The sequence below is a fragment of the Podarcis melisellensis genome (assembly GCF_964234715.1).
Source record: "Podarcis melisellensis genome assembly, chromosome: 7".
Classification (NCBI taxonomy): domain Eukaryota; kingdom Metazoa; phylum Chordata; class Lepidosauria; order Squamata; family Lacertidae; genus Podarcis; species Podarcis melisellensis.
The window spans coordinates 28,474,794-28,500,710 of NC_138539.1; the positions used below are offsets into that span (position 1 = coordinate 28,474,794).

At 40.5% G+C, this 25,917-nt stretch overlaps 1 protein-coding gene and 1 long non-coding RNA gene across 5 annotated transcripts in view; one reads left to right on the forward strand and one right to left on the reverse strand.

Moving 5' to 3' along the window:
• The window catches only part of LOC309374735, a 46,537-nt gene extending 38,461 nt beyond the window's left edge, over positions 1-8,076 (forward strand). For both annotated transcript variants that reach the window (XR_014170695.1, XR_014170696.1), the window contains exons 2-3: positions 4,619-4,751; positions 8,001-8,076. This is a non-coding gene — a long non-coding RNA (uncharacterized lncRNA). The remainder of the gene's footprint in view (positions 1-4,618; positions 4,752-8,000) is intronic.
• Positions 1-25,917, reverse strand: part of RALYL (RALY RNA binding protein like) — a 264,584-nt gene that overhangs the window by 133,081 nt on the left and 105,586 nt on the right. For all 3 annotated transcript variants that reach the window (XM_081919856.1, XM_081919857.1, XM_081919858.1), the window contains exon 2: positions 9,151-9,429. In XM_081919856.1, the coding sequence (XP_081775982.1) occupies positions 9,151-9,406 (256 nt within the window). In that variant the 5' untranslated portion in view covers positions 9,407-9,429. The remainder of the gene's footprint in view (positions 1-9,150; positions 9,430-25,917) is intronic.

Sequence of the window (25,917 nt, forward strand, 5' to 3'; positions counted from 1 at the left end):
GCACTTTGAGGGCAAATCACTTGAATCCATGACAAACTTGATGCCACAATTAGTTTGGGCCTGTTGGAGGTCCCTGTAGCACCACTAACTTAGAACCTGTGGATCCGTTTCAGTTGTGGAAGCCTGAAGCTTTCAGTGGCGGGACTGACTACAAGCGCTTCTTGAAGAGGTCTTCCCTGCATCCAAAGATTTGAGAGAACTATCATCCAGGCCCTAATATTCCCTTCCCGGGCAAGGTGATTGACAAGCTGGTGGCCATCCAGCTGCTGGTATGCCTGGAGGAATCAGATTCTCTGGATCAGCCTTTCTCAGCCTTGGATCACCAGAAGTTGTTGGACCACAACTCCCATCATTCCTAGTTAGCAGGACTGATGATGGGAATTGTAGTCCAACAACATCTGGGGACTAAAAAGTTGAGAAAGGTTGCTCTAGACCAGTGTTTCCCAACCTTGTGCCTCCAGCTGTTTTTGAACTACAACTCCCATCATCCCTGACTAGCAAGACCAGTGGCAAGGGATGATGGGAACTGTAGTCCAAAAACAGCTGGAGGCACAAGGTTGGGAAACACTGCTCTAGACCCATTTCAGTCTGGTTTCAGGCCCAGTTTTGAACTAAAATAGCCCTGGTCGCCATGACTGATGACCTTTATCAGGAGAGGCAGGAGAAGTATGACTGTTGGTTCTTTTTGATCTCTCAGTGGCTTATGGGTATGAGAAATTGGATGCACTGTATGTGAAGGTGTGGTTAAACAGAAAAGTTCAGGGTCATTATCAGAAAGTAGTAAACGGGTAAAGGGACCCCTGACCGTTAGGTCCAGTGGCGGATGACTCTGGGGTTGCGGCGCTCATCTCACTTTATTGGCCGAGGGAGCTTCCGGGTCATGTGGCCAGCATGACTAAGTCGCTTCTGGCGAACCAGAGCAGTGCACGGAAACATCATTTACCTTCCTGCCGGAAGGTGTGCTTTCAAACTGCTAGGTTGGCAGGAGCAGGGACTGAGCAATGGGAGCTCACCCCGTCACGGGGATTCGAACTACCGACCTTCCTATCAACAAGCCCTAGGCTCTGTGGTTTAGACCACAGTGCTACCCGCATCACCAGAAAGTAGTACTAGGAAACAAATCTACTATGTGGCTTTGAGCTGGTGGGTCCCAGAAGGGTCCATTTTGTGGTTTGGAGCACAGTGTTATTGGTATGCTGATGATGCACAGCTCTAGCTGTCCGTTCCCTCTGAATCAGGAAAGACTGTGGAAGTGTTGGACTGCTAGAAGCAGTGGTGAGCTGAATAAAGTGAACCCTGACAGCAAACATATTCTCTGGGTGGGCTGTTCCTATGTCTAGAATTAGGTGGCAGGTGCTCTGTATGGGGAGTTGGCATAAGGCACTAGGCCCATTGGCAAACCAGCTCTGCATTACAAAAGTGTCTGCAAATGTGACATGAAGGCTGGCAGCAACATCAGTCCCGCCATGTGAGAATCCCTTGCAGATCAGCGGCAGTGCCTGGAGACAGACAGTCAGGCTGTGTATCCATAGCAGTGACCAGAGAAGAATGACTATTGGGAAGAGTGCAGAAAGTAGAAATGTCCTGGTGCATCTGCAGCTGCACAACCAGAAGTCTTCCTCTGCCCCAGCTGCAACAAAACATGCCTTTCCCGTATCATTCTCTACAGCCATAGCAGGTGCTGTAACCTTCCAACAGTTTGATTTCACCCCCAAAGGCAGACTCCTCCATTATCTCCTGAGACAGACAGATGCCAACCATCTATCTATCTATCTATCTATCTATCTATCTATCTATCTATCTATCATCTATCATCTATCTATCTAGCTATCTAGCTATCTATCATCTATCTCTAACTATCTATCATCTATATCTATCTATCTATCTATCTATCATCTATCTATCTATCTATCTATCTATCTATCTATCTATCTATCTATCATCTATCATCTATCATCTATCATCTATCTATATCTATACAGTGGTACCTCGGATTAAGAACTTAATTCGTTCTGGAGGTCCTTTCTTAACCTGAAACTGTTCTTAAGCTAAGGTACCACTTTAGCTAATGGGGCCTCCCACTGCCGCCGCACCGCCATTGTGCGATTTCTGTTCTCAACCTGAAGCAAAGTTCTTAACCTGAGGTACTATTTCTGGGTTAGCGGAGTCTGTAACCTGAGGTACCACTGTATCTATATCTATAGCTATATATCTTCTGTATAATGCCCCATTTTTTTTCATTTGTTTAAATCACCTTTTCATTGCTCATGGGTTCATTCATCTTCTCCAACAACTGATAAAACTACTTTCCCTTCCATCTTATTTTTAAGTGCAAACATAAAGTACTAAATATTTTATTTTGTTTTGTAATTAGTTTCACACACACACACACACACACACACACATCTATGAATAGAAATGGAAATATCAGGCTTCTTTCCCTGCAGCAATCCCATGTCCATTAAATACACAGCCCCCTGCTCTCCTTCATTATGCTTACATAGTTATTCATGGATGCAGGATAGAAGGTATAGCCAAATAACAGTGGGTGGAATGTCATTCCCATCATTTTTTAACAAAAATTGTCTGTGTATATTTGTTTATCAGATTGAAGGCAGCACAAGACCTGTTAAAATTTCTCCAAATCAGCTGTTTCACAGGGGGGAGGGGGAATTGCAGGCTTTAATTCATCAAATGTTCTGGATGTATCAGTAACAGAGTTAGAAAATATAGGATTAATAAATCAAATGCACACCAAGCTTGGGTCGTGCATGGGTCTCATAGGACTGATGACTTAGTATCTTACCTATTTTTAGCACCATTTATTTGGCAGTTAATTGTCATTTCTGGAACACAGTCTGCAAGTATTTTCATGTTTTGCTTACAAAAAATATTCAGCAGGTAATTCATCCCAATGCTATGCAAGGATTGAATGCCATGGGCTAAACTACTCTACATGCAGTGTGCAAGTTTGCTGCAGAGGATACACTCCAATAAGGTGCTGGGTGTTTCCTACATGAAATTAGGCATGTGATGACTAGAGGCTTGATGAATCTTCTCTGTAAAGGTGTCCTGGCTCCAGAATGTGCATCTTAGGGCCAGGTACCTGATGCGTATATTTTTATATTTGAAAAGGAAGGCCATTTCCCCTCCAAAATAGCGCATTTTCCAGGACTGCGATCTCATGCGGTGCTCCAAAACATGCAATTTAGGGTGCCTTACCCCCCCAAAGCACTTGGGGGGCGGGAAATCATGTGAGATCACAGTAACCAAAATGGCTGGCATGCTCTCTCAACGCAAAATGGGATGTCCCGGTTTTTCCAGGACACTTGTGGGAAATTCCATAGTTTATGCACTGTATGAAGAAGTATTATCTCATAAGGCAATGAAAAACCAGCTCCCTGACCTGGCTGTGACTTTCTCCAAAAATCTCACAGCCAGGTATGTGTTTATAATTATATAAACACTGCTGATTTCAACAGACTGGGCTATATTTAAGAAGAAGAAGAGGAATTTGGATTTGATATCCTGCTTTATCACTACCCGAAGGAGTCTCAAAGCGGCTAACATTCTCCTTTCCCTTCCTCCCCCACAACAAACACTCTGTGAGGTGAGTGGGGCTGAGAGACTTCAGAGAAGTGTGACTAGCCCAAGGTCACCCAGCAGCTGCATGTGGAGGAGCGGAGATGCGAACCCAGTTCCCCAGATTACGAGTCTAACCACCATCGCTCTTAACCACCACACTGGCATTGTAATTTAACAAATTTCAAACCTATACAGATATATTTATACACCAGCCCACAGGAAATTCTGTCTTGATATATTGTGGCCTGGTTCAGACACCTAGTAGGTCCCAGACAATCATTCATGGAATAGCTTGTGGCTGTTGATAAGACTGCAGCCCAGTGTGTATCATAGGTGCCAACTCCATGAACTGCTTTGGATTCTACATTTTATCATTGTTCGGTGTACAAGTTGTCATGTGACCTCAGTGCTTCTGAAAGGGTAGCTTGTAAATCTAATTGATAATTCATTAGATCATCAACTGCTGGGTTAAATGGGCTCATAAAGACCACTAAAGTTTTGGGTTTTTTAGTCTGCATAAATAGGCTGCTTAAAAAACAACCTTGAATATTTGACTTATTTGCTAGTCTTGCTAGGAACCAATTATGCACTGTGGAGCTTCCTTTCTTTCAGAAATGAGAAAGCAACTGTTACAAACATGTCACACGACTAGTGATGTCTAGAGATTCAAAACTGTAGTGATGAATTGATTCACCCTAGAGATTACAGGCTCTGCAAACAGGGTTGGAATGTTTTTCTTCCATGAGCCACTGCGAGCAGGAGACACTAAAAAGAAGTGTTTGGGGCAGGGGCATAAAATGTGAAAAGGGGGGAATGGCTCTACTGCCACATCAGGTATATGTTGAACTCTTACTAAAAGTATTCTTTATTGCCTGCCCCACACATTGTATGTTTTCTAGGCCTGTCATGATTTAGAAAGCTCCTGCAGGGCTCCTGTACTTCCCAAGAGGTTGTGCAATAGAGTGCGTTGTCCAAAATAATTATCTGTAACCACCATTTTACCGGAGGCCATATGTCATTCTGTGCTCACTAGGTACTTGGAGACTGTGTCTAATTTGGACCTGAAGGCAGGCGAACGTGAATAATACTTACAGAGATAAAACAGGATGAAAACCACCGTGGAACTAATTTATTAGTTTTAAAGGACATCAGCCAAGGAAACTGTAGTAAGTCCTTTGTTATTTATTCCAAGGACTTGAATGTTTCTCTGTGTTGGATTTCTTAGCTTTTTTGTTTTTGTTTCTTTTAACAAGGAATTATGAATAGATTTAGTAGCTTTAACATATTCCTGCAAACAGTTAGACCTTGCAATTACAATGTACTTGTGTCAAATTCTAGATTATCGTGTGATCTTGCATCAGTGGAATTGGGTATAAGTGGATTTACAAGAGAATAAAAATTGTGGGATCAGGAGATGAACCAAACCCTACAGGCAACCTATTTCAATGCCTTGTCTAGTACCTCTAAAAAGTAGACATGCCTCCCTCATGCATAATAAGAAATGAGAAATAAGTTCCATTAGTCAAGCTGTCCCCTTATCATTAAACCATGTACCGGTAATCACATAATGTTAACTTGTACCCTAAATCATCCTGAAATTATTTGTTACAATTCAGTAGTGCCTAAAAGGGACACGGGTGGCACTGTGGGTTAAACCACAGAGCCTAGGACTTGCCGATCAGAAGGTCAGCGGTTTGAATCCCCGCGACAGGGTGAGTTCCTGTTGCTCGGTCCCTGCTCCTGCCAACCAAGCAGTTCGAAAGCACGTCAAAGTGCAAGTAGATAAATAGGTACCGCTCTGGCAGGAAGGTAAACAACATTTCCGTGCGCTGCTCTGGTTCGCCAGAAGCGGCTTAGTCATGCTGGCCACATGACCCAGAAGCTGTACACTGGGTTCCTCGGCCAATAAAGCAAGATGAGCGCCGCAACCCCAGAGTCAGACACGACTGGACCTAATGGTCAGGGTCCCTTTACCTTTACGTTTTAATGGGTGCAGGTGCTCTGATGGGCACAACAAAGGATACAGCACCCAAGGCCACTTCAGTCACTTTAATGGAGGAAAGTAGATATTTTGAATAAAATAGGCCAGATCGCACACAAGAGAGGTGGAAACAATGGGAAAACGTCACGATGAAAACAGCTTTTTGGATCAAGACAAATGCCACTGAAATGCGAAACAGAGTGAAATCAGCAGAACCACTTCAAAATAATGTGTTTAGGTTAGGGATCCGTTGCTCCACATGATGTTGGCTACACCACTTAGCCATTCAGGCATACTGTGGTCTTCAAGAGATTCTTTGCGTGCCTTTTGTTTGAAAATTACCTTGAGAATTATGTTTGTCTCTCAAAAGCTACTGCAAAAATATGACAGCTACAAGAACAATAATTGCAAGGTGCAGTCATTGCTTTAGGAGTCATTACCTTTCAAGTAAATGTTGGCTCATATCCTTTAATACACATAGTGAGGCCTTAAACTCTCATGGGTCATCCTTATGGCTCTCCACTGAGGCAGCAGCCGATTGGATTAGGAACTCTTAGCAGTCCTTCATAAGCAGCTGCTGCCTGCCCCAATGGAAGGGTCAATTAATGCTGCACAAGCACACTTATGCCATTGATTAAGGGACAGGGACAGGGACAGGGACAGGGAGAGAGAGAGAGAGAGAGAGAGAGAGAGAGAGAGAGAGAGAGAGAGAGAGAGAGCAGGGTCTTGGATTATGGCAGCAAAGAAGGTTACTCGCAAACCAAGCAAACTTGGCAGGAACATGATGAGAATTTAGCTGCAAAACCGCCAGCAACTGCAGCTGTAAATAAAACTGATTCACTGGCTGGAGCTGTGAACCTGTTGTGGTGGCCAGCACAATTCTGATATCCCAATAACAAAAGTCCAATCAATGTAACTATAAATAAAGATATCTGTCAGGCCCTGGATGAACATGGATGGTCACTTGCAAAGCATTAATTTAAAACACAGTATATATATATCATTGTGGGAAGAGCCTGTTCTCTGCTGTGTCCACCCATTGAGGGAAATTCTAACACCTCTCAGCTGGATACAGATATGTGGCAAATTTCTCCTCGCTGCCTGGGTTCTCTGCATGGTTTGCCTTCTGCAGCGAAGTACTTCTTGGCAAATAGTTAGTATTCACCCTTAATTAATCTGTATTTTCTCTTGGTAATAGTAATTCCTAATACTTACTACTCACATATTGTTTTTAATAGGCACTCTACACTTTTCACTCACATACGTTTAGTCCCAGAAACATCCCTGTATTTATTTATTTGCATAATTCATGTCTCACATTCTCATCACAGATTTATGTCCCCAGGGCACTCAGAAGATAGCGAGAAACCAAAAATAAAAAATTATAAGCTAGAATGAAACATGCAAACTATTGCAGCAAATTAAAACAGCTGCTCTGCGTTAAATAATGCTTACATTAACAATTAATAAAAGCCTGGGAGTTTTGTTTTTTTTAAAAAATGTTTCTCTGGTGCCTAAATGATAGTAATGAGGTCTCTAGGTGACTCTTGGGGGGGGGTGTGTGAGAGATAATTTTCCAAAAGTGAGGAGCCAGCACAGGAAAGGCTCTCTCCAGGCATCACCTACTGAATTTAAGAGAGAGGGAGCACCCAGAGGAAGGAGGCCTCAGATGCCTATCTCAATGGACAGGCAGATTGATAGTGAAGAAGGCAGTCCAGCAACTATATGGTATGGTAGACTAGCATTATTATTATCATCTCCATATTACAGATGAGAGCAGCAAGGCAGAGGTTGCCAGTGAGTTCATGCCTAAAACCAGATTTGAACAAGTGCCTATTCTTAATCTAACTGCACACATTAGCTTGTAGTTTTCTCCAATTTATTTACTGAGCTACATGGACCAATGGACTCAGTATAAAGCGGCATTGTATGCTCCTTCCTACGTAATTTTAAAGGTAAAAATGAGAGGTATATATAAACAAGTTGCTATACATCGGTAGAAAAATGCTATGAAAGCCATTCAGTGAAATTTGTGGCTTCTGGGCAGGAAACCAGCATGCTAATGCCTACAGTGCTTCACAATTATTGGATGAATTTTATGGGTCACCAGACAGGATAAGGCTTTCTGAACTAAGTTCTTAACAACCGTATTTCATTTCACCTCATTATTTGGTCTTGCATGTTATCATGTGCTATCTAAGCCATCCTCCCCACCCAAAATCCTAAAATATCTCATGCCAGCAACTTAGAAGTATGTAGAATTTGTACAGATTAGAAAAAGGCTCACCCACAGAAAGGTATACTGAGAAGTAGGAAATAGTTGTTGGGGTTGTAACGTACACTGAGGTTCACTAGGGTGCCATCTGTGTGAGCTGAGGATGTCATGTGAATGGAATCAAATTATTTACTATGTTTTGAAATACTTTCCTTACAGATAATTTGGACGACTTTCCTACCTGAGGAGAAGTGTGTCTTCACTGAATTGAATCCTATGTGGTTGTTGGGGTTTTCCCCCTCTCCCGTGGTGTGTGTGTGTTTATGTGTAGCAACTGGTGCACCTGTAACTAGCTGGTTCTCTGTTAAGTAGCATTCCCATCCTTCATTTTCATTCTCTTGCTCAAAATCACAACCTCCCAAAGCTGCTTTTTCTTTAAAAACACAACATAAATCTGCACATCATACATAGTTTGTCCTTGACATATACACACAGTAAATATGTACCCCCCAAAAAAAAATCCTCACTCATTGTTTCTCACACAGAAACTGGAATATTATTTATCGGGTGATTTAAATAAGGGGCAATTAATGCAGCTTACTGAATGCCCTATGTGGATTTATTTGAACTCTTTATATACGATAGACTCCTAGTTGTGAATTATAAAGTTAGAAGATGCAACAAATCTAAAAACTGGTTTGAAGTCCATATTCTGCTATCAGTTTCATAATTTTTGATCTGTCAATATATTGCAAATCTTGATATGTGTGTGTGTGTGTCCTATGCAAAAATCATGATGCAGAATAAACTGGGAAGCTGGCCAAAGCCCTTACATAGCTCCATCCTCATTTCAGACATTGTGATATATCAGTACAATGTTTACCTGTTGATATATTGAGATATTGAAAACTGGATATTGCCCAGCCCATAACTCAGTATCTATGCCAACCAGGAATCACCAATGTGGCACCTACGGGTGCACATGCATCCATGAAGGCCTTCTCTTGCACCCTCATGAATTAGATTTGGAAAAAAACATTATGTTGTAGCCAATAGATGGTGGTGCATGTGGTGCTTAACTGCGGTGTGTGTGCAGTTGTCTGGTTTACAAAACTACTCATGGGACCAAAAAGGTTGTCAAGCCCAGATGTACACTGTCTTGTCCATTAGTGGATTCTAAGCATTCCTAAATTATGATTGCTACAAGAATGAGGTACAAGCCAAAACAAAGGAGAAGAGTAAATATGTCAGTTGTTTTCATTCAAACGGACACAATCCCCAAGTACATATAGCTGCAGGGAAATGGGTTTTTCAAGGAAGAATAAAAGCATAAATGACAGAACACATGGGATGGCATGCAGATACTCACCGAGAGGTTGCCCTGCGATGATCCTGGCATTCTCTCCTGCCACAGCAGCCCTCGCGTGCCTCTCACTCATATACTGTACAAATGCATAACCTTTGTGCACCGAGCAGCCAACTATTTTCCCATACTTTGCAAAGATCGCCTCTATGTCACCCTTTTTGACAATGGCTGTGTTGAGGTTGCCAATGAAGACTCTAGAGTTGATGGATTTGGGGTCATTCTTATTGGTGACATTACTGGTCTGTGTTTTGCCGGTCATGGTTGGCTCGCTTGACTTCAGCCCTTAAAACAAGACAACAAAGATTTATGTTTAGTTGTGTATATTCATCTCTAGTTAGGTATGAAGTTTAACACCAACACCAACAACTAATTGAATCTAAATCATGAGGAGTATATCGTTAATGATGACTGACCATTAGAAAGGTCCAGTGAACACTATCAGAAACCAATTCTAAACCCTACATTTTTATGAATTTAAAATACACTCATAAATCAAGCCTTCTCAATTTTAGCACTTTGCCAATATTCACTGATTTAAACATGAAAGTTCAGTCAGTGGCTTATTAAATAACCATCTTTCCTTCATGCAAAATAAGAGACTAAAACACTACTGTGTGTCAATGAAATGAACAGCCAAGGCCAGCTGAGGAGCAAATCTTCACGATGATGAAAAGCTTGCCTGCTTTTATCTGGCTCCTGTCAATCAGAGTACATTATCTTTTCCAGCCTGTTAAATACTGTAGATCATTGCAAGAAGTCCAGAGCAGGTTGAATACAGCTGCTTAGTGCAATCAATATATTTCCATTAGGAGCTAGAAATTTCTTCTTTGCAGAATAGCTCAGAAGGGTAAATTTTTGTTGTTGTTTTGTTGTTAGTAGTAGTAGTAGTAGAAACAGGACCAGCAGCTAATTCTCATCAATGACACAGTAGGTTCTTATCTATCCATCAAGGCTGCCTCTGTGATTATGTGGTTAGATCCTGGAGATAGAATGGTTTGAATTCTTTGTGTTGCGACAATGAAACTGATGAGATTCAGTAGTTGGCATGAATAATTGGAACTGAGGTTTATGCTGTTTTTCTTATGAAACTGCCTAAGACATCCCATACTGTACTGCAATTAATAAAACAATCACTATTTCATAAACTACTATCCTAACATTCCTGAGCATATCCTATCATTTGGAAACTGCTTCTGAATATGTTGGATATGAGCTCTTAAGTTTTTACAGTAGGGCACACACTTCTCTCATGTCTGCAATTGACATAGCAATTGTCCACAAAACAGTACGGAATATTAAGCTATTTCTTCTTCTTTTTTAATCCCCCCTCCAAAAAACCCCCTGGCAACAATTGTCTTTGCAGGAAAACCACTGAAGCTGTCATCCCGAAACTTGGCAGGGTTCATCACTCAGAAGGGGCAACATTGCCTGCAAATTTCATCCAATTCTGCCCCAAGAATCAAAACATTACAGATTGTTCCTTTAAAAAAATAACAAAACAAACAAAAAACTTTAAATGGTCCTAAAGATATTCATTTGTAATTTGGCAGGTTTTATCCATTCTGGAGGGGCTATTATGCCTGAAATTTTCATTCACATCTTTGGCATATAAATATAATTTTTAGAAGTTAGAATAAAAAGTTTTAGATTACAGTATTCTGTGATTTCTGTTAAGCTCCCCTCAATACTAAAGAGCAATCTCATGCATGTCTACTCAGAAGTCAGCCCTGTTGTTTTCAATATGGCTTATTACCAGATTAGTATGTATATAATTATCATTTAAAATATTTTTATAAGTCCTGTGCGTATCCAAATATACATCCAAGTAAGTCGCTTGCCATTTACACTAGTGGCCAAAATTGTGGAAACCTTTTGGAGAAAGTGTATTTCCGAGGTTTGCTGGCTCTTAACACCACTTTCTTTTGAAGCAATGCCATAAAATGATATATCAACGGAATGATAATTTAATGAAGAATGTAATGCAACAAAGCTTGTTGAATTATCTGTATTCTATCAAAAGTTATAGCCAAATAACCAGAAAAAGGTGTGTTTAGAGAGCCAATCAGGTATCATCTGGTTTTAGCAATGATGGCTCAAAACACCACTTTTTTGAGTAATACCATAAAATTATATAACAATGGAAATATAATTTAATGAAGAATGTAATGGAATAGCTTATATGAAGGATTACTTATTACAACAGCGGACATAAAGAAGAAATGTGAAACATATTGGAAAAATGAGCTATACACAAATTCTTACCATGTCAGTTAATACTTATTTGGGTAACCTTTAGCCTTCCCATGCAGTGAACCAAGTTTTTTAGTTCTGCAGCTGTAATAATATGAAGCAAGATTGAATTACTGCCTCTATTAATTGAGTTTTATTGCTGGATTGTTTCTGACTAACAAGTTTCTTTAGTTGGCTCCACAGATTTTCGTTTGGGTGAAGGTCTGGGCTATGTATTTTGGGGCATTTACATTCCCATTAGTAACACAAATTCTGTCCACACCTTTTGCTGTCATACAACCCTAGATCATAACACTAACTGGTTGTTTCACAGTAGGTGTAATACAAGTAGGGTGTAAAATCTTCTCCAATTCTTCTCCTCATGTATTTCATGCCATCACTACCAAGCAAGGAGACTTGGGTCTCATCACTCCAAATAACACTGTCCCATTGTTCCACTGTCCAGTTTGTTACGAAAAAGGACCAATGCAGCGAGCAGCAGCTGCAGGTGGCTGGAAAGCCAAACAGGATGTTGATGTTTGTGACTGTTACCGTGGGAAGAAAGGGGCAGTCCATTCACTATACTGAGCACCGGATGTTAGCTCAGTGAGTCATCTGACCTGTACTGGAAGTACATGGGTGGAGTCTATCTCTCTCTCTGTTGATGTTAAGAGAGTGCAGACATGTTTCTCTGTACTGCTGCAAAAGACAGAAATAAAGGCATGTAAATATATTTCTGTCTGTCTCTTTCCCCTCCCTGGGGATGGCAGGGAAGAGAGGGAAGGAGTGGCGTGTTCTTCTCATGTTTGAGGAGGATCGCCGAAGAGACCTCGCCTGTATCTTGCCGGGAGTCGCAGACGGGGAGGTCAACAAGGAAATCAGCCGGGTGCCTGGAGAGTGGCACATTCCTCTGACAAGGCCTGATTTCAACACAGTTAACATAGGTTTTAGCCCAGTTTAATCTTTTCAACCTTTGTTTGAGAGGCAACAATGGCTTTTTTCCTTGGAATTCTAGCATTTAGACCATATTCCTGCAGTCTGTGCTGAATGGTCTTTGCACTTAGCTTCACATCACATTGCGCCATGTCATCTTGTATACACCCAGATGATTTTCTTCTGTCATGCAGGCATAGTCTCTCAATTTTTCTATCGTCACTTGCTGTTGTGCACCTTTTCCTGCCTTTACCAATCTGATTTTGTAGTGACTAGGTCTCCTTATACTTCTTCAAAAATTTAGAAATGCCATCTTTGGTTAAGTTTCCACCATTTTTTTCTTTTAATTTCTTCATAACTTTAGCCTTGTTCACTTAATAGTACTATTTTACATCACTTTCTGGGTGACCAGTCAACTCTTTGCGCCATTTCTTTAATTTTATTATGTTTTACAAGCTCACTAAATGAAGAACAACAACAACAACAAAACCAACAAACTTGATAGCAATCATATAACACACTGGCTAATGTCCTCTTTATTTATGTTGTAATAAATCATCCTTCATAAAAGTTATTGCATTACATTCTTCATTAAATTATCTTTCCATTGATGTATGATTTATGGTATTACTCCAAAAAAGTGCTATTATGAGCCATCATTGCCAAAACAAGATGACACCTGATTGGCTCTCTAAAAACTCATTTTTCTGGTTATTTGGCTATAGCTTTTGATAGAATACAGATAATTGAACAAACTTTGTGCATTACATACTTCCATTAAGTTATCTTTCCACTGATATATAATTTTATGGTATTACTCTGAAAAAAAGTGGTGTTATGAGCCATCAAACTTGGGAAATACACTTTCTCCAAAGGGTTTCCACAATTTTGGGCACTAGTGTAACTAGAGGTCAACAATGTATTTTCAAGCCAGTCATGTGGCTTTTCTATTGGCCAGAAACTACTGCATTCACACACACATTTCCTAATACTGAAAAATGACTTTGTTGAGGAAGAGGCCATTTATATAGCAATTAAGTACATAACATTTATTACAGGGTACAGTTAAGAGTTATGTTACTGCTCTGCTCTGCTTCATTGTGGTCATATTTTAGATCTTATCACCACCATTGCTCAACTGAGGTTTAAATCTGAGATGCTATTGTACACACTCATTTCTCAAGTGGAAAAATGAACAAGTGGTGAAATCCCAAAGGATTATTTTAGGTAGTAATTCTTTGGCCCATTTCACACAAACAATCAAGTAGCATGGAGGTCTCTGGAAGCGAAACGATTTTGACTCTGAATTACTACAGCACAAGGATATTGGTAATTGAGAAGATCTACTTCTCATTTTCACCTGCAGGTATGGGAGTGGATATGCTGGACCATTGTCTTGCCTCAGTAATGGACTGGATGAGAGCCAACAAGCTAAAGCTCAATCCAGTTAGGACTGGGGCACTAGACTGGATGGATAACTCTTGATGGGTTATACTCCCTCCGAAGGAGCAGGTGTCCAGCCAAGGGGTACTTCTGAATCCACTGCCATCACTTGAAGCTCAAGTGGCCTTGGAGTGGTGTGGAGTGCCTTCCATCAACTTCTGCTGGTGACCCAATTGCACCCCTTATCTCCAATACAATCCTTAAATTACAAGGGACTTGCATATATTCTTTATAATGTGGCCTAGTGGCCAAGTGATCAGAAAGCGGACTTTTCTATAGATCGGTATCAAAAGACATTGTGCTGAGCCACCTGCAACACAGCAGCTTCATGGAAAATGGAATACAGGAAGTTCAAGTGCATGTATCAGGCAACTGCACTCCAGGATTTAATGGAGGAATCTTTCTCATCACCTGCAGCCTGATTCGTTCAACTGAAGATACAAAGAACTGAACCTATATCTTCTGCATGCAAAGCGTATGGTCCACAGCTAAGTGATTGTATCAGAAATATGCAGAGACTGAGCATAATGGCAATGGTGAAGTAGGGTGGCTGGCTGCTGAATGGTACTAGGAGTGGGGAATAAAGCATCTATATACTACCCTGAGACATTTAAACTAATCATTAAGCTGGCTATAACAGATTGTTAGTATTTTTTTCTCTACAGCTTATTTGGGTTTACACAGTTGTTAAAAAAACCAATTAAATTTGTACAGTGCCATCTATGAGCAGGATATTTTCTACAGCACAATAAGAAACATGTGCATGAAAGAGGAAACTTAATGTCTGAAGCAGTAGCACATGAGCTATGATGGGTACATTTCCATGGACCTGTTTTGCCTCTTCCTGCTATACAGTGGTGCCTCGGGTTAAGAACTTAATTCGTTCTGGAGGTCTGTTCTTAACCTGAAACTGTTCTTAACCTGAAGCACCACTTTAGCTAATGGGGCCTCCTGCTGCCGCTGCACCACCGCTGCATGATTTCTGTTCTCATCCTGAAGCAAAGTTCTTAACCTGAGGTAATATTTCTGGGTTACCCGACTCTGTAACCTGAAGCGTATGTTTACTGTACTGCACTTTGTTTAGAAAGTCATCCTGACTGTTTGTGTGTGTGTGTGTGTGTGTGTGAGAGAGAGAGAGAGAGAGAGAGAGAGAGAGAGAATGAGCCTTCCTTGTAAGGAAATGGTGCTGCGTTTGCCATGAGCAGAACAATATTGTACATCATAACACAGTTCAACTCAGCCCCAATTCAGGTCTGCAATAGCATTTAGAACAACAAATCTGGGTCAAGGTGAAGGAGTATTTTCCTGCATTTCTGCACATGAAAACAAGGACACCCTTGAGGACTTATAACACCTCAATTCTTCTTCCAAACATCACTGAGCACCGACCTACATGCACCCACTCCTGAACACTAATGGAAAGGCTCTTTTCCAACTGCTGTGTTGTTTTGCACTACAAATGCATTTACACTGTATTAATTTACTCAAGAGTCTGTTCTCTACTGGCTTCTGAAGCAGCTGTTTTGATATACAGGCCAAAACATTTTTCTTTTGCAAGACTTAAGAATGGTTTAATAGGAAGTTTCATCTCACAAGAAGTCTGGCTGAACTTCATGCTACAACTCGAACACATTCCCAAGCAGCATGCATAATGCAATCCTATGCCTGGTTACTCAGGTATAATCCCACTGTGGCTTAATTCCAAATATGTATATAACAGAATTATTAAAAAGTTATCCTGGAATCTCCCCCAAAGGCAAAAAAGGGATACTGAAGTGCTGGAGACCAGTACCAGAAAACAGGGAGAATTGGATTATTGCTTTCTCTGAGAAAGAAACAGCAGATGGTGGGCACAAGAAAAAAAATGGCTGCCAGTATGAGTGGGAGGCTGGGGCTCCTCAAATTTCAATAGTCTGGATCCAGAAAAGCTGGATGTATTTTGAATCTGACCATACTTTCCAGGGCTACAGTGCTCAAAGTCTGATGCTATCTTTTCAGGCAGACACAATTTAAACAGGGCTTGGTTATGTCTGAACTTTCAGACTCCCAAATACACACACTTAACTTTATGAATTAACATTCTTGGTATATAAATTAACTTAGCAGCCTCATACCCACTGTTGCTCAGGAATTCTAAGAAACAAAACAAAAATCACTGCAGGTTTGAGATCAGTGTTTAAAATCAGTACAATTTTGAAAGGCTCAGTCTGCCATCTTGATTCAAAACAGCATTCAACTGGATCCAAACATAGAAGAAAACCGTCTCCTTAATGTCAGGAACCATCATGCAAAATTTGGCTATGGTATATTTATAGGCAGCCAAATGCACAATGAACAGATAAGCAACTTTCTAAAATATATAGCAGAATACACATTGGTGGACCACAGGGCTTCCTTTTTTTAAGGAAATTCTGCTTGATCGAAATGTCTTCCACAAAGCTCATACATAGGGATTACTAGATCATTTCCTTTGTTTTATTGCATAACAATATCACATTTTAAATTCTGTTTTCTATTATTACAATCTGAATAATGTGTGAATAGGACCTGGAACTATTTCCCCCCTGCCCCAAATTAGCATTGCAAAATGCCACATATTTTCTATCAGAAAGAAAAGGATTTTTGTCTGATAGTTGTCCACCTATTAAAAATTCTGGCTAGGCAAATGCATTGCAGAAATATGTAAAAGTAAGATTATTATTAATGTGTATATAACTGAGGTTTGATTTCCTGGAGTGAACAATGCAAGTATACAATACAGTTGTTTAAATTTTCAAATGACCTCCCCCCACCCCCTGCAAAAAAGGAACAGCAATCTCCACAGCAATAAGAACTAATATATTAATTTTATTCAGCTAGCTGTATGCATTTACATAATACTGGCATGCTGTGGAGTCACTCACAGTCAATATACAATATAAAAGATCTGAAATATGTATGTGATTTACATTACACCCTTATAGTAGTAACTGTCACATTGCAGGCATAGGCTGTACTCAAAGGCACGTTTCTGACATCTGTATGTATTGCAACAGATACCCTCAGGAATCCCAATTTCATTGGGGCCACGGGGGCACTAAAGGACAAGGCACCTCTGACAGGTAAGCCATGGAAAGGAAGCTCATTACTGCTCTGTCCTCCTGCCCACAGCACAAAGATACTGTACGCTGGAGACTATGTTGTGGTCTGCAGGCTGCCTGGTTGTATGCATGCAGTGTCAGGCAATGTCATGGGGTGGTCTGGCCATCGCCACATAGAGATCACTTTCCCTGCATGCCTGATATGAAGGCAGCAGTGGCTGCTAGTAATCCCTTTAATGTTTTATGATGAAGAGAAGATGGCTTGGGAGATGGCTCTTTCCTCGACTGAACTGTTTTAAAACACAACTTTGTAACATGGCAGTGACAGCATTTAACATACATATTTCAATGTATCTGAAGAAGTGTGCATGTACACAAAAGCTCATACTAATAACAAACTTAGTTGGTCTCTAAGGTGCTACTGGAAGGAATTTTTTTTAAATTTTGTTTCGACTACGGCAGACCAACACGGCTACCTACCTGTAACATATTTCAATGTGCACATTGAGTCACTTAACAATTAGTCACTTGAAATGGTTTCAGCTTGGCAAAAATCAGAACAGGATATGACCCTATAAAATTTAATAAAGTGGCTGAAACACGAGGGTAGAAGCCATATTTTTTGCTTGTGAAACAGACGGTACATTTTTCAAGGCGTTTGCTGTTTCTTGTACATAAGATAGCACAAGATAGGAAGAATCAGGTTCACAAGCTTAACATGAGTAAACAGTGTAAGGCAGCAGCAAAAAAAAGCTAATGCTATTATAGGATACATCAACAGAAGCATAGTGTAAAAGGGAAGTAATAGTACTTGCTCTATTCTGCCTTGCTCAGACCACACCTGGAGTACAGGGTCCAGTTCTGGGCACCACAATTTAAGAAGGACATTGAAGAGCAGGTTGGAGCTTTCTTGTGGATATTTGTGTTAGGATATTTCCGTTCCACCTTAAAAGGGAGCAGGATGTTTGTGTCACAGCCTGCGTATTTCCTGTTCATAGGATGTTTCTGTTGTGTCTTTGCTTTCGTTTCTCTCGCTCTGTGCCTGAACACGCAAGCAGGCAGTCATGATTTTTCCTTTGTTCTGACCAACGCTGAATAAACTTCTAAATAATGCTCTCCTGCGTGCATCTTTCGCTGTGCGAATTCTGCTGATAGAGCGTGCATCAGCTCTGGAATGTGGCAAGCTATTTTCTGGAGCTCGTGTCGCTAATTGCTGATACAGTATCTATGGGAGATCAATGGATCGTCCGGAGGCGACGTGGGGGCCATGATGGGCCATATCTCCCTGGCAGTATCCCAACAATTTGCTGGCTCAAATAGCATGCTTCTACAAAAAGAACCACAGGGGCAAACTAGAGCTCACAATTACAAAACCACCCCAGTGGCTGTTTTCACACATTGCATCATAACATATATAACAATTTTAAATATGGGCTTACACACACGTCCGCTTGTCCCTTGCCTAGAAAGTACAAGTCTGCTTGACCTGTGCTTTCTAGGCTAACGTCTCAGCAGTTGCCCCCTTGACTTGCTTCTTTTCCAAAGAAAACCTGCTCTTTAGTGATAAATTGGTGCAAACAGAGAAAACCCAAATTGCCGTTTGCTTCCCATGAGCTTCCTTGGGCCCGCCTGCAACCATCTCAGACCTGGTAAGTGGGAAGGTGCTTTCCTTACTGGTCTCTGGGATGCTCCCAGAGCCCCCACACCTCCTTCCCAGAGGCCAGGGTTGGGTATGGGGAAGGTAGTGTGAGGGTTTTGGAACTCACTAAGCGAGGAAAACCCATTGTCCAGCCTGGATACTGAGGTCCGGCTCCAAGGGCCTTCTGGCGGTTTTCTCACTGCAAGAAGTGAGGTTGCAGGGGACCAGGCAGAGGGCCTTCTTGGTAGTGGTACCCATTCTGTAGAACGCCTTCCCATCACATGTCAAGGAGATAAATAACTACATGACTTTTAAATGACATCTGAAGGCATCCCTGTACAGTGGTACCTTGGTTCTTGAACATAATCCTCTCTGGGAGTCCCTTTCAACTCCCGAAACTGTTCAGAAATCAAGGCGTGGCTTCTGATTGGCTGCAGGAGCTTTCTGCACTCAATTGGAAGCTGCGGAAGCCAAGTCGGACGTTCGGCTTCTGAAAAACATTTGCAAACCAGAACACTCACTTCTGGGTTTGTGGTGTTTGGGAGCCGATTGTTCGGGAGCCAAGGCATTCAAGTACCAAGGTACCACTGTATGGGGAAGTTTTTAATGTTTGAGGTTTTATTGTGTTTATAATATTTTGTTGGGAGCCACCCAGAATGGCTGGGGCAACCCAGTAAGATAGGCAGTGTAGAAATAATAAAGTTGTTATTACTATTATTATTACTGATTGTGCAGGTGGTGGTGGTGAAACATTAACTGGAGAGTGGGGAGCAGTGGGTTTCCTTGTCCCTCCATTTATTTATTTATGCCCCCCACCCCCCAGTAAGGTTGCGATTGCGTTAGTAAAGCGAGCACAAGTTGCTGACTTGCTGTATTCATTTTTCAGAATGACTCAATTTCCAGGCAGAAAATATTTCTTCTATACATTTGAAATGTAAATTGGATTTTGTTTTGTTTTGTTTTTTAAATTAATCTTTAGGAATGTGTGCAAAAACTAGCTCTCTTGGCAAGGTTATAGAGATAGCGAAAATGAACATAGCATTAAAAGAAAGCACATTTTAAAAGCTTCTAATGCTAATGATGTTTATTTAATATTAAAATTCCACAAAGGTCCCCAGTGGCTTCTGAATATAAAAGACATTTCTTCACAGAACTTCCATGTTGCTGCCGTCAGCCTTTCAGACTCAGGATCCATTTAGGGAAGTGATGCCCTTAGCCAATCACATCCTCCTAGCCTGAAACCTTGGTGTGAAAGTGGGAGGACAATGGAAGAATTGCAAGGAAACAGAACCTTTTGTGAAAGTCATCTGAAAAAATAAATAAATCTATATATCTAGTTTATCAGGGGCCAGGCAGAAGGTTGATTATATCCCATATTAATTTATTTTAAAAGCTGTTGGGGGTGGAAGATTAATACTAAACTGCTACAGTTGTTGATTAAATTACTTCTGCTTGTACACAGATGTCATGTCTGTTCCAGCAATTAGAAAGAAGAGAGTTCACTATGTTCAAAGGCAAATGACTTCTGAATCATCTGCCTATTGAGACACCAATGTGTTTCCTCCAATGTTTTAGAGGTGGAAGGGTGACTTTCTAATTGCCACAAAACTATCCTGATTCAAAATGGATAAAATTATGGCATTACTCATTATTTTAAAATTTCCAAGGAGGCGATACATTCCGATTTTAAAAGAAACTAGCCTACTTGTCCTTGTTCCTTCACAGATGGCAATGATCTGAATAGGAGCTGCATGAATAGGATTTGATTTAATAATTCTATGGAGGGAGAAAGGCATTGCGTTTTTGGCGAGCTGCAAAACTAAGAGCAGCAAAGAGCAGTAGCATGACACCATCAGAGAAGGATCGTCTTAACATTAATGGAATGCTTAGCAGCATAAAAGGCTTAATTTCTGAAATTGGTAAGTGGATGCCTTTCAATTTGTCTGAAATGTCTGGCATCTACACTTGGCTTCGACACCCTGGTTTCCAACTTCACAACATCTGGCAAATGTTACTTATAATCAAGAGCGAGTTGCACTGAAGAACATCTGCAATCAGAGTGTAATCAAATTCAATGAAAACACAGCCAGTTGCACATAATGTAGTTCAAGTGTGTGTGTGTTTTTAAATGCCAGCACCCTTTTCGTTATACTGGGACTGTGCTACTCCTTCTGTTGATCTTCGTTTTGCAGCTCATAAAATGGGAGAGCCCAAGGCTAGCCAGAGAGACATTTTGCTGCTTGAGGCAAATGACAGAATGGCGCACAAATGTCAAATATGCAAGATAACTGGCAGGTGAATTTTGATATTGGTGATGGGACAACACCCTCCTGTGGGCTGCAGCCAAGCTTAGGCACTTGCCACTACTCCCTGTCCCCCAACACTTGTCACCTGAGATGGATACCTCACTCTGACCAATGGTAGGGCCAACCTATTATTTCTTATCTGAAGTGAGTAGAACTGGCATTTACTGCTATCCTAGCTGGCTTCAAAAGGTTCCAAACCAACTTGATACATTTCTGAACTGAAACCAAATGAACACCTGGTTTGTTGATTTATTTTAGATATGTTCATCCTGACTGCTTTCTAAAACAGCCCTCAATTTTATTTTATTTTACAATTTTCTTGGCTATCTCAGAAATGAGAGGCCAAAACAGAAATTTAGATAATATATTGTATTGTTTTATCATCTTTACCCATTAAACTTTTGTTGTTGCTGTTTAAAAAATATTCTCAAACTGGCCTACTTTCAGACCAGAAGTAAGTTCTTCTTCTGCTAGAATTAATAAAATACATGTCTAGCTTTAGAACAAACATATGGGCTCCCCAAAACAATACCTAACACGAACTTACTGTGGCTAGCAGAAGAGATTTCATTTGTTTTGACAACACATATACTTCTGTTTAAATTATGTAAAGCTTACATTTATTTCGTTTGATATTGCTATAAAATCTGCTTGTGCGTTCCCTGCAAACACTGCTGTTGTTACCCAAACCCAACACTGTTCTATTTCTATTTCTTTTAGGCATTTCTTCCGCAATAATTTCATACATCCAACAGAACAGTTTTTGAGAAACGTTCCTCATTTTGTACTAATATGTATTAAAATTTCTGAATACTTTTCAAATAGCCAGTGCACTCTGTACATAGAGAATATGTGCACAGAACAGAATAGTAGACCCTGCACCACTAAAAATATAAAATGCATTTCGGCTCAGCCCAAGGTTGATCTAATCCATTGTGTTTTGTTCATCTACAAGAGTGATAAGCTAGATGCTTCTTGAAACTCAGAAGGTGGGCATGATCTGAAGCTGTGAGTGAGTGTTTTTCATAGAGCTGCAACTCGAAGTCTTAAATGATTAATCATATGGGCTTTAACCAACTGTTCTATGCATTTGAGTCACAACACTCTTTCTGAAGCAAGAAACTTGTTTACTTTGTTCCTAGATTATGTAAGAGAGAGGTAAAAAGGTAAAGGACCCCTGGATGGTTAAGCCCAGTCAAAGGTGACTATGGGGTTGTGGCGCTCATCTCACATTCAGGCCGAGGGAGCCGGCGTTTGTCCACAGACAGCTTTCCAGATCAGGTGGCCAGCATGACTGAACCACTTCTGGCAGAACACCGTGATGGAAGTCAGAGCACACAGAAATGCTGTGGAACCTATTTATCTACTTGCACTGGCATGCTTTCGAACTGCTAGGCTGGCAGGAGCTGAACAGAGCAACGGGAGCATGAATTCGAACCGCCAACCTTCCATTCGGTAACTCCAATAGGCTCAGTGGTTTAGACCACAGCGCCACCTGCGTCCCCTAGATTATGTACATGTGTCACAACAGGCATAATCTTAGAAGAGGCATTTCCGCCTATAAGAGAGTGAAAAGGAAATTCCTCTTTTCATGAGCACCGGCCAGTTTTTCTAAGCTCTTTCTATTAAAATCTGAAATATACTCAGAGTCGCAAAGTGATTTCATGCTCTTTATTCAGCTCATAGTGGTGAGGAGGAATGAATGAATGTCCCCTCAAAGTATCTGCTTTATATACATTATTTACACAATGGGCTGCACATGATTGGCTAATTCCGGAATTATACTGAAAGCCTATCAGGTTGTGGATTCACTTCTATCTGGAGCCTGATTGGGTGGTTCCTGCCAACCAATCATACTGCTGCATTGTTCTAGGACCAATCAGACTGCTGCATTCTGAATCCGATTGCTCTAGGACCAATCAGACTGCTGCATTTTGGATCCTATATTTCTAGGACCAATCAGACTGCTGCAGTTTGGATCCTATTCAACTCAGTACATAACAAAATCCTTGATAGGATATGGAACCTCAGGAAAAACAAAAGCCGTTCAGTTGCACCTGTTGGTGACTAAATGTATCATTTTACAACACTGGAAAAATAAATATAGCTCAGCAATCTACCAATTGATCAGACCTATCCTTGCTTGCCACACATGCAGTAGATACATTTCTTGGATTGCAGAAATCTGAAGCTTGCCAGGTGATATGGTAATACCTAGTTTAAGGTAACAGTATTTTGTTTATGACATCTGGTAAATTGAAATTTATTGGAAAGAGTAAAACCTATGAACACAGACACACACGCCTTCCCTCCTGCCACTTTTTTTGTTCTGCTTCAGCCTTGTTTTGATGTTTGTTCATCTCCATGACAGCAGCAGGAAATCAGGTACTGTAGCTCTCAGGAGGCATTGCTACATTGTTTTTAAACTTGTACTGCAGCTGATTGTCTGAGTGACTGTAATTACTTTAAAAAAGAAAAGTAAAGACAAAGACAAAGAGCATTTCTTGAGCCACCTCTCAATGGAAATCTGTAAATTAACTTCAAATCCACCAATGTTCAGATTCAAAAATGGGTGTCTGAATTGAGCTACACATTGATATGGGCGTATTGGATCAGTGGGTCCATTTTGGAAACCATGCTTTCTGGATTTCTCTCCCCATCCCTAAACAGGAGTAATTCTTGCCGGTGCCGAAAAGGATAAATTAACTCCTTTCAAAACCATGTTTCCGAGTGCTCGCCTTTAAAAACCCTTCGTGGCTCAGAAGCTGAACACCGAAAGAACAAAGTATGCCAGCATGAGCCTGCCCATATTCTTAGATTATCTTCACAGCCTATGCTCCAGATGTCCCACCTTCTGAAGTAAGGCGAGCGGCAACTAGACAGAAATTATTCTTGGTTGTGCCGACCCACTTGTTAAATGTTTTCCACAAAGCGGCTTCCTTGGAACCCAGTCTGATGTCCTTTCAGTGTCTATGAAGAAGACCTTTTTATTTTCCCAATATTTTTAATTGGTAATGGGAATTGTTTTAGTAGTGCTTTTTTCATCCAACTGTTGTAGTTTTTATTATTTTAATTTGTAATAAGCTGCCCTAGGGATGTTTTACACTGATGGGCAGAATAAAATGTTTGTAAAATATTTCTATTTTAGATTATGTTCTCTAATCTAATTAGAAAGCATATAGACTCATAACTTTTTTGTGGAGTGCCTGAAAGTTTTGAGGGTAAGGAGTTATTCTTCTTTATGGAAAAAGATACTGTGATAGTGCTTGAACTAACATGCAACTATCAAGCTTTTGTCTTAATGTCAGGTATCAGAGGATCCAACCCCAATGGGTAGGTTGCCATAAACAGATAAGACAAGGAAAGTTCTTACCAACTGCTTTTTATTCATTATTTATAGAGAGAGGCTTAGAAAGGCAGCCTCTTAGAATAATGGTGTTGCTCCGAGTAAATCTCCAACCCCCTTCTCTCCCACTTCCTCATTCATCAACAGCACCACCCCCTTACGGTTGCTGCTTAGGGCCATGTGTCTCCAAGCCCTTTGCTCTCCTACTTTTAAGGCTTGCCGGGTTCTGGAAGATGGTGGTTCTGGAATGCTTTCTAGTGATAACATGTCAGCCTGCTGCTCTGGCTCTGCCTCCTCCTCTTCTCCCATTATTTCCCAACTTTTCCCCTTATCTTCCTCTGAGCTGTGACCTGCCTCAAACCCCTGTTGGAATTCTGAACTGTCTCCTTCTTCTCTGGAAGGGCCAGGTTGAGGAGGCATTCTCCACCATTCCTCTTCTGCCCAGTCCCTGACACTTAATTTTTTATTTTTTGTCTATTGCTGGTAACAAAATTTTAATTAACATGTATGGAAAGAGATTTTAAAAAGTTTTTCAGCTGCTATTATAGCAAAGACCAAATAAAATGACAAATCTCAGGTCCAACTACCATTTATTATTATCTGAAATTTTCAGATCATGAAAATGGCAAATATGTTACAGTTCTGAGATGGGAATTGTGTGTTCAGCCATTTGTGAAAATAGGATGGGCCATAACCTACTTCTACAACTGGTTAGATGTTAGGATATTTCCCTCCGATTCTGTTCTACAGGGTTCTATTATGTACATGGATTGAATGGTTTGGTTTAAAATACTGATGAATTTCTTGTTTCAAATAATATTAAGTGTTGAGATAATGATTTATCATTTATAACATTTCTACTCTATTTCAAGCACATAATCATGACTTTAGACTTTAGAATCTGCAAATAATGAGAGATATCCAACTAAGTCATACTCAGAGTGGACTCCTCAAAATCAATGGACTTAATTCTATTGATTTCAGTGTAGGTTTACCCTGAGCATGAGTTATCACCCAAACTTTAATTTTTTTTAAAAAAAACCCACTAATTTTTAAGCATACTGCTTTTACAGAACCTGTATACAATATATATTGTATATATTTTCGCTAAGTAGGCTAAATATATTAGAATATATTTTTGCTAGGTAGGCTCATACAATATTTGTACAGTTCACTATTAACTCGTCATTTTCTTTGCTCTTTGCTTACTTTGTACAATGCGCTTGCTACTTATCATTATCAGATCCCATTTTTCCACAGCAGAAAATAAAAATACTGGTTGGGGGGGGGGGATTATCCCAAGGCTACAGTACTTCAGGCAACTACTTTTCAACAGCTTGTTTCAACAATATCTTGACCTTCCTCTCACAAATGGTAGCAAGGAAAACTATCCAAGGGCATAATTGAAAAGCAACATCTGAAAATTTTCATTCCTCCAAAAGCAGTTATATGTGGAACGCTCTAAAAATATAATCACAATGACATCTTTTCTAACACCATGCAGTTTCCATGCTTCACTAATTTTGAGTTTGAGCACAGCTGAACAGAAGAGCTTATGGGTTTTGACTACAGGCGATCCCTGTACCATGAGCTAGTTCTGCGTTCTAATTGTGTTATCATTAGAATATAACCAGTAGCATGTCTTCCAGAAGGGTATCAATTCATTAATGCAGACAGTTAAAACTATTTTCCACTGTGAGTAATGAAGTGGAAACATCCACATTAGTTCTAAAACTGTTGAGATTATATGCCCACCATAGCCACAATACTCTGCTAGATGTTTTTTCCTTTAAG